Source organism: Pinus tabuliformis, chromosome Q (assembly GCF_031772625.1).
Source record: "Pinus tabuliformis cultivar Carrire ecotype Pingquan chromosome Q, CPIR1, whole genome shotgun sequence".
NCBI classification, from domain to species: Eukaryota; Viridiplantae; Streptophyta; class Pinopsida; order Pinales; family Pinaceae; genus Pinus; species Pinus tabuliformis.
The window spans coordinates 1,189,114,580-1,189,124,117 of record NC_142296.1 but is presented as its reverse complement, the minus strand read 5'-3'; the positions used below and the strand labels follow the sequence as shown (position 1 = coordinate 1,189,124,117).

The 9,538-nt window shown below is 31.3% G+C and overlaps 1 protein-coding gene across 1 annotated transcript; it reads left to right on the top strand.

Moving 5' to 3' along the window:
• The first annotated feature begins 2,802 nt into the window (after window positions 1-2,802).
• On the top strand, window positions 2,803-5,464 carry LOC149223957 (endochitinase 4-like). Its single transcript, XM_089383435.1, has 3 exons — window positions 2,803-3,162; window positions 4,762-4,876; window positions 4,977-5,464. Exons 1-3 carry the CDS (start codon window positions 2,880-2,882, stop codon window positions 5,272-5,274), a joined length of 696 nt encoding a protein of 231 aa, XP_089239561.1. The 5' UTR covers window positions 2,803-2,879; the 3' UTR covers window positions 5,275-5,464.
• The last annotated feature ends 4,074 nt before the right edge of the window (window positions 5,465-9,538 follow it).

Sequence of the window (9,538 nt, the reverse complement as noted above, 5' to 3'; positions counted from 1 at the left end):
TTATTCCTTTATAATTAATATTCATAACATATTTTCTATTTTTTTTTATATTAAAATTTATTAATAACCAAATTAATAATCAAATTAAAATTAATTATAAAAAATAAAATAAAAATAATTGATTATATTTCATTGATGTGTAAATAAAAGTAATTGATTATATTTCACAGATGTATTTAGATATTTTTGGATATTCTCACACAACCATTTATTTTTCATTTTTTATTTAATGGTAAACAACGATTTATTTTTCGTTTTTTGTTTAATTGGTAAACAACCATTTATGGTTCGCACAATTTAGAAGCTTACCTAGTGTTAACATTACTCGACACTACCCACCATTAAAGACAAACAGATTAGTCTAGATGATTTCTTTTTCTCGCTCCATTTTCCAATGAACTTTTAAATGGTATCCTCAAGTTATTTAAGGTAACAAATTTAACATTATAAAGATTTTCACCCTTTCCAATTTACTAATCTATTTATAAATAAATAATTATTTTACACAAAATTTATTAAAAATATATATAACAATTAAACTTGCCATAAGAAAGCTTTTAAAACTAAAACTTTAAAGCTGGAAAACCATTGTTTCGGAACTCCTTGACCGATGGTGGAATTGAATACATGTCGGTAGATGTCATTATTTACATTGGAGAGTTGGAACATGGGAAAGTGAGCAGCTTTCTTAAAACTAAAACTTTAAAGCTGGAAAACCATTGTTTCGGAACTCCTTGACCGATGGTGGAATTGAATACATGTCGGTAGATGTCATTATTTACATTGGAGAGTTGGAACATGGGAAAGTGAGCAGTGGAGCGTGCTGGAGCGTGTGAGAAGGTAGGCACGGCAAAGGCACGGCAAAATCTCTATTTAGTTAATAATAACGTTATTGAAAAAAATAGACTGTTTTGTAATGGAGCTGTCTATTGGGCAGATGAATTGTTTGGACAGTTAAAAGTGATTAGAATTTGGGTAAAAAAATTTAAATTTTTTTATAGATGCAGTGTTTGAATTGTGTTTTGGATTGTTGAAAATGGATTCGGCACCATCAAAAACGTCCAGTACACCTAAAATTTTGAAGTTTAACAACTATAACTTGGATTTACAAAAATCTTTGCCAGATTTTCTCTGACCATAATTTCTATAACTTTCCGGACAACTTCTCTGCCTCATTAAACTAAGACTTTGTGACGTTCAAAACCAATCATGAGAAATGGTAGTATAAAAGCAGTTGTCTATAACGCGACTTTTTGAAAGCTTTTCCGACGGGTTTTTCCGGTGAAAATCTGGCAGCAATTTATTGGAATCGCAAGTTTGATAGCTAGTTTTTGCACAATCAAAGCGTCCCAGGGGTTTTTCAGGGTGCTGAATGCGAATATGCAGTTAAAAAACCATTTTAACTGCAACAAATCATGATTTAATCTCAATTTCTTCCACCAAATTCAGTCACCTGAATCTCCAAAAAATTGCATTATAGACAACTCCGTATAAAATGCCTAACGTGACCATTTTACCAATCAAAATCCAACCTTGAAAGCGACTGTTAACAAAGAAAGAATACCATAATTAATAAAAAGAATACCATAATTAATAAATGAACTGTTCAGTGGCTGACGTATTGCCTCGGGCCTGTAGCCTTGGCGAGGCTGCTGTATTACTTACAAAATATTATCATTACAAAATAAGAGGTTAAACAATTTAACCAATCAGTTTTTAGAAAAATTAGATTTAATATATATATATATATATATATTCAAATTTAAACATTAGATAATGTTATTTAATTTTTGGTCAATTTAAAATTAATATCAACATCAATTCATTTTAAATAAATTATTATCCTCTTACGACAAAGAATAATAATCTAAATCCACATGATAAATGTTTATGAAACTGAATCCACTAGTTTATAGGTTTTTCTCTTCACACAAAAATGCATTATCCACTTTCAAAATTATACAAATGTGTCTGTAACTTATTATTGTAAACGAATTAAGTAAAAAATAGAATTTTAATAATCTAAAAATCAATAATTAATAAGTCACTGGTTCAAATCCCTGTAATTACTTGCGTACCAAAAAAAATAATGTAAAGATCAAATGATAGATATTTATGAAACAAAATCCACTCATCTTTTCACTTCACACAAAATGCATGCATTATCCACTTCTAAAATTATAGAAATCTGTATTTATTTTATTTCCAAACCTAACAAGGACGAAGAGATAATTTTGAATTTCTTATAATATAACTTTTATAAGATCAATTTTTATCGCTGTCAATCTCTAATGAATATTAAGCTAAGCGTTACTTTCAAATACTGCGCCCACCAATTTGAATGGCATAATCTTAAATTAAAGACAATTTGTCGTTTCCACAACTTGGCCTGTAACGGGTACGCAACTCATATTGTACTGTGTAATTAATGGGAAGGTTGGCTGAAAAGAGAGTTTGCTTTTCTGCCATTTATTTATTAAGTTGGCAAATGCCAAACAAATCCCTTTCTCTGGAAGCGTGATCTGCGCCGTGCTTGTGGTCTGTGATGGGAACTCTTCAAATTTGACGGTGCATTCAATCATAACCAAATCCAGGTTGTTGAGAGAGGCAAAAGAGGTTTTTTTTTGGGGTGTACTATAATATGCTGTCCGAATCTTTGAACTGTGACGCGTAAATATTAATGTTAATTTGTTCCATGTTTTTCACGGTAAAGACGCGGTGATAAGTCAACATGCCATCCACTTAAACCAAATATCATCCCAATTCGCGATCCCCACGGCTATATAACCAACACTCATCTCGCCCTCTTCTCTTCACAGCGCAGCAGAGGACCATAATCTTTTGGCTTTGCCAGCGATAACAAGAGTATAGTCGCGAATATGGCAACTCATCTCCGTGTGAGCGCTGTTATTCTATGGTTTGCTTTTGCCCTTTCTGCTCTTTCCATCTGCCGTGGAGCTGTTTCGGATATTGCTACCCAAGATTTCTTCAATGGAATTATATCTGCCGCTGCCGATGGCTGCGCAGGAAAGACCTTCTATACATACAGTGACTTCATAAATGCGGCCAATTCATTTTCTAGCTTTGGCACAACTGGAACCTCCGATGTCAACAAGAGAGAAATTGCTGCTTTCTTCGCCAACGTTGCTCACGAGACTACCAGTGCGTCTCACATGCTTATACCTCTTTCTATAAACAATTTTTTCATTTGGTGTCTAAATCTTTATATGATTTTATTCCAGAATTTATAGAGATTAGGTTTTTTTTCCATAAAATTACAGCTAAACAGGTCATGTGTTTGAGAAGTATGTTTTTTCTTTTGGAAAAAAGACGGGTATTTGGTTTTGGCATGGTTTGGCATTTTTTTTTGGTATAGGGTTATCATTTCGGTGATTTTAATTAATTTTTTTTAAGGGGATTTTGATTGATTTTTAATTTTTTAATTTGTAGAGGTTTGGATGTTTATTCAGGGTTTGAATTTATTTATAAATTTAAGAATGTATTTTAAAAGATAAAAAAAATCACAATTTTACTTGAAATTGTATCATCAAATTTTACTTTAAAAATTAATATTTAGTATATAAGTTATATAAGAATTTTCAATTCTGTTAAAAATCAGCGAGAACTATTTCTAAAAAGAGCAATTGTAAAAAAATTTACACACTATCAATTTTGTAAAGGATTAAAAGTTTGAAAAATCACATCAGTAAGAAATCTAAGGAATTCCTTGAGAGCTTTGTAGAGAAAGTCCTGTAGAGAGTAAGAAAACTGTATATATATTTCAGGGCCACATTAACTTTACATTACAGGTAAAATTATGACAGAAGTTAAGATATTTGGAAATTAACTTTGCAAGTTGACCTTTGTGAGACTATATATACAGCTGTGCATAATGGAAGATTTGAAAATTAAAGTTGGAAAAAAAATAAAATTACTGTATCAGCCTAAAAATAATTTATTTAATAAATAATAGAGAAATTTAAACCGTGAACCTTATAATCTTACATAATAACTATTATAATAATTTAGCAGGCTGAAGATCATGAAAATTTAAACCTGAAATGTAATTTTACATAATAGATATTAAAAATTAGTTATTTATTTGTGTTAACAAATATATTGACTGGCTGGCTGGTTAACAGATCTGCGCTAATAATGTTACACAGTAGATATTAAAAATTAGTTATTTATTTAGTAAATAAGCCCATGGGAGGAAGAGAGGCCTTTGGTTGATCATCAAGGAAAAACTGCAAGAACGACAATTTTTAGAAAGGGCAACTGTCAAAAAAAAGAGGGATAATATCAATTTTTTAAACGATTAAAAGTTTGAAAAATCGAAAAATCACCTGTGATAAATTTTAGGAATTAGTTGAGAGTTTTGTGGAGAAAATCATATAAATATATGTGTTTCACATCCACAGTCACCTTACAAGTGAAAGTAATACAGTTAAGAGATTTGGAAATTAACTTTGTGAGACTATATATGCAGTTGTTCATGATGGAAGATTTGAGAGATTGCGAACGAGCATATTATATATATATATATATATATATATATATATATACACGGTTTCTTTCGTACGGAAACAAAAGTTTTTTCTTATTATTTAATAAATAATAAAAAAATTATAACCTTGAATTTTATAATTTTACATAATAAATATTATAATAATTTGACATTAATAACCGATCTGTACAAATATTAAAAATTACTTATTTATTTATACTTACAAACATATTGTCTGTCTGGATGGTTAACAGATCTGTGCTACGTTGAGGAGATAAACAAAACCGATTATTGTGACTCCACCAATACGCAATATCCCTGTGCGACCGGGAAACAATACTATGGTCGTGGCCCCCTGCAACTCTCATGGTATGTATCTTTGTGTATATGTCTATGTATTTGGTAGGCAGGCAAGCAATTATAGATATGTGAATTGAATGTTCGGTGACTGACCGTTTGCTTGCTGCAGGAATTATAATTATGGTGCAGCTGGTGATTATCTGGGCCAAGATCTGCTGAATAACCCTGATACTGTGGCTCAGGATGATGTGACCTCGTGGAAGACTGCGCTTTGGTTTTGGAATGTGAACAGCAACTGCCACACCGCTATTACATCCGGTCAGGGATTTGGGGCGACCATTCAAGCAATCAACGGAGCCGTAGAATGCAACGGTGGAAACACCGGCGCAGTTAATGACCGCATCAGTCATTATACCAACTATTGCAATCAATTTGGTGTGGACCGTGGAAGCAACCTTAGCTGTTAAGAATAATTAGGCAGCGCCTCTTGATCACCATCACTCTAGTTCAAAATAACCAATTAAGTGAAATAGTCAATAAAGTGATTGAGGCTACTTACCGTTGCTATTATTACAAGAGCGGATGATAGATTGTCTCAGGTTGTACACAAAATTCTGCCCCCCATAAATAAAAGATCATATTTTATTTAGAGGTTAATTTTATTTAAAATATGAACTCAAATTTAGCAATTTCAATATTTCAATTTTTTTGAAGTAAGAATATGATTTAAATAATAAAAATTGGCATTTTCCAATGAGGGTATAATTTTGTTTGGATGCTTATGTTTATAGATGTTTTTTTATTTTACAAAATCTTGACTTAGAAGTATTCTAATTTAGATAATTTTGAAAATAGAAATAAATTCATCACTCTCAAAAATCAAAACACTCTAGCACAACTAAAATTCCATAATTTAATGGCTATAACCTAGATTTCCAAAATATTCAACTTTAATAAAAAAAAATCTAGCTAAATTGTCACTTACTCAATCTACTCTATCATAAATATGTTATTATTATTGGTTTCAATATTCAAAATATTGTTTTGCAATGTTTAGTCAATTTCCAATAATCCAAATATCAATTTCTAATAGTCAAGACGTTAATTTTCTATATTTAATATATCATTTTCCCTTTTTTTTTCGGTAAACATCAAATAAGTTTGTATCTACATGACATATAAATTTAAATACAACAACATCACACGTTGAAAAATCGAATCCATTCAAGATGAGGATTAGACAACCTGCCTTGATATCAATTATGACATATAAATTTAAATACTACAACATCACACGTTGAAAAATCGAATCCATTCAAGATGAGGATTAGACAACCTGCCTTGATATCAATTATAAATAGGGTAACGAAGGTCCTTCTGGCATAAAAATGTAGTGTGGAGTTTGATAAGGCTTCAAAACCCAAAAATTTATTTAAATCTGTATGGGAAGATGAAACCCAAAATGTACAATTCAATTCTTTTGTGAAGTTTAGATAGATATTCAATTGAATTAATTATAATGTTGTATCTACATAGTAACCAACTCACAAGTTATTTTTCCCAATGCCAGTGATTAAACTAAGATATCGAATAGAGTATACAATGTTATTTGATGTTGTAACTTATGGTTGATGCTACAAAAACTCAACCCATATTGAAACACCATTTTGAGTAAATAGAAGAACGTGGCTTTATTAAATTGCAATTTGAACGGGTTTTGATGAAGTGAGTAGTTGCACTAGCAAATAGAATGCCACCCTCAACACACAAGATGGAGGTCTCAGTGCCGTCCAACAATGCTCATACAAACTCTTCAATCCTAGAATGACTTCCAACCAGTGACAAAAACCAATACAATTGATATACACACGGAGGGAGCTAACAACACTACTTTAAAACAAAACAGGGAATTTGCGCCAGATTTAGCACCATATTTTAGTGCATTTTTTTCTCAATTGGGACGAGCAGCTTGGCGCTAAATCTGGCTCTATTGTACAATTTTTAAAGCGTCCTTTTTTGCACCAAAATTTGCATCTTTTTTTACGCCAAATTTTCCATCATTTTTTGCATCGTATTTTGCACCAAGATTTTCATTTGGTTTTACAACAGGGTTTTCTTCTAGTTTGGTGCCATTTTTTGCATCTATTTTTGCATCATTTTTTTATTCCTCTTTTGTGGCATTCTTTGCTTCTAGTTTTGTGTCGTAATTTGCATCGAGTTTTACACCATCTTTGGCATCTGATTTAGTGCCTTTTTTTACATCCAGTTTGTGCCAATTTTTGCATCTAGTCTTATGCCATTTTTTGCTTTTAATTTTGTACTTATTTTTACATCTATATTTGCGCCAGTTTTTCTACCTTTTTTACACCATTTTTTCCATCCAATTTTGCACCATATGTTGAATCTGATTTAGTGCCAAATTTTGCATGCATTTTTGCACCATTTTTTGCATCCAATTTTGCACCATATTTTTCATCTAATTTTTCATCATTTGTTGCATCCAATTTAGCATCATTTTTAACACCATTTCTTGCATCCAATTTTTCATCCTTTTGAGCATCTAAATTTGCATCCTATGTTGAACCATGTGTTGCATCCACCTTTGCATCCCATTGTGTGTCTATTGTTACGTTCAATTTTGAGCCATTTTTTCATCTACTTTTGCATTTGTTTTTGCAACAAGTTTTGAATGATTTGTTGCATCTCATTTTACATCCATTGTTGCATCTCAATTTGCATCCAAATTTGAGCCATTTTTATGCCCATTATTGCACCATTTTTTCTTCTTTTGTGTCCAATTTTGCACCATTTTTTATGTCCAAATTTGCATCTTTGTTGGTATCTAATTTTGCATCCATTTTGGCATCCAAATTTGCATCATTTTCTTCTGCCACATTTTGTGTCCACATTTGCATCTCATTTTGCACCTAGATTTTAGTTTGAATTTTCATCTAGTTATGCATCATTTTTGACATCCTTAGTTTCATCCTTTTTTAGTCCCATTTTGCATCTTTTTTTGTGTCTTTTCCTACATCCTTTTTGCACCCAATTTTCCATCCTAATTTTACCCCATTTTTTGCATCCTCATTTTGGTGTCCATTTTTGCATCCTTGTTTGCGCCCAATTTGGTATCCTTTCATATGCCCTATTTTGTTACCTTCTTTGTGTCTAGTGTTGCACCCTTTTCAAATTTTACTTTAAAACCCTTTTTGTGTCATTGTTTGCATCTTGTTTTGATGGCTAGTTTAACATCCAATTCTACTCCCAATTTTGCATCCATGGTTACATCCACTTTTGGCTTCTTGTTTAGAGTTTTACTTTTATTTCCATTTATGACCCCCTCTATGGGTTCATTTTACTAATTTCATTTACATATTGAAATATATTCAAGTTTCTAAATATCATTTTGTTGTAGGATTTAATGCACAGTTAGAAGAACATAAAACCCTCCCATTTTATCCCAGAAACCTAGGATAGACCAATTAAGAGAAAGGTTGTTCTAAGGCTTGGGGTTCTTAGTAGATCAAGATGTAGAGAAAGGTTGTTCTAAGGCTTGGGGTTCTTAGTAGATCAAGATGTAGAGAAAGGTTGTTCTAAGGCTTGGGGTTCTTAGTAGATCAAGATGTAGAGTATAGATTAAGAGGAAGAGAAAGAATTCTTGTGAGTCCTCGCATGCAGGTCTTCTTGGAGTTTTTATTATAGCAAGGAAGTGCTCCTAGCTAGCTCCAAAGCTTGTTCCTACACATAAGAGAGAGAATAAAACAACCTTCACAATATAATATCTTGATAATCGAAACTATCAAAAACATATAAATATTATTCAATAAATAAATATAAACCAAAATCCCATACATTCATTAGTTAAATAGAATAAGTAAAGAATGAATAGAAACATATGGAAGGAAGAACAACTGATCTTTATTAATAAAGGAGTTGGAGGAAAGTTACAACAATCAGATGTAGTTGCAGCAACACCTCCCCCAACTCCTAGCTCCAAAAATCTCCCTCTCAAGATAGATATGAGAAGCGTGACAATACAAGAATTCCCATCATTTTCTCAATGGCCAAGCCTCCAATATATAAGAAAGTGAAGGCTATGAAGATTTCCCAAATTCCTCATTAGTTCAATTTGGGAAAAATCTTTTGAGTGAATAATGTTTTCTCATATAAAAATGGTATTTTCCACTTTTTAGATGCTTTTGTGCTTAGGAAAAATCTTTCCCATGCTTTATGGCTCTTTCTCGTTTTTGTATGCTTTTATTTTTTAGGAAAAAGCTAAAGATAAGGATAAAGAGATCACATTCCACCATATGAGTTTCCAAAAGTGAACAAGAGTGTCAAATTCAAATTCTAGTTTGCTTATGTTTTAGATTTTTTTAATATATATTTAGTTGTAGTATTTTTTTATTTTCTAAAAAAAAATATTTAGTTTTTGGTATTTTTTTCTATAAGAAAAATTATACTATTTTTTTATAAAAATGGATTTTAAACATTCCATTCATGCTAAATTTGTGATTTTATGATAGGAGTTCAAATTATATATAAAAAAGTAACTTAATGCCATGTGTTGTGTCGCTGAGATGGGTATTATACATCTCTTCCTTGCTAAGTTATAGAATGTGCTTGGGTTTTCTTAATGCAATAAAACTAATTATGTTTTTCATTATATCTTGAAATGTTCATCTTGAACCTAATAAAACAATAAATTTAAAATGGGTTTGCCTTTATCCT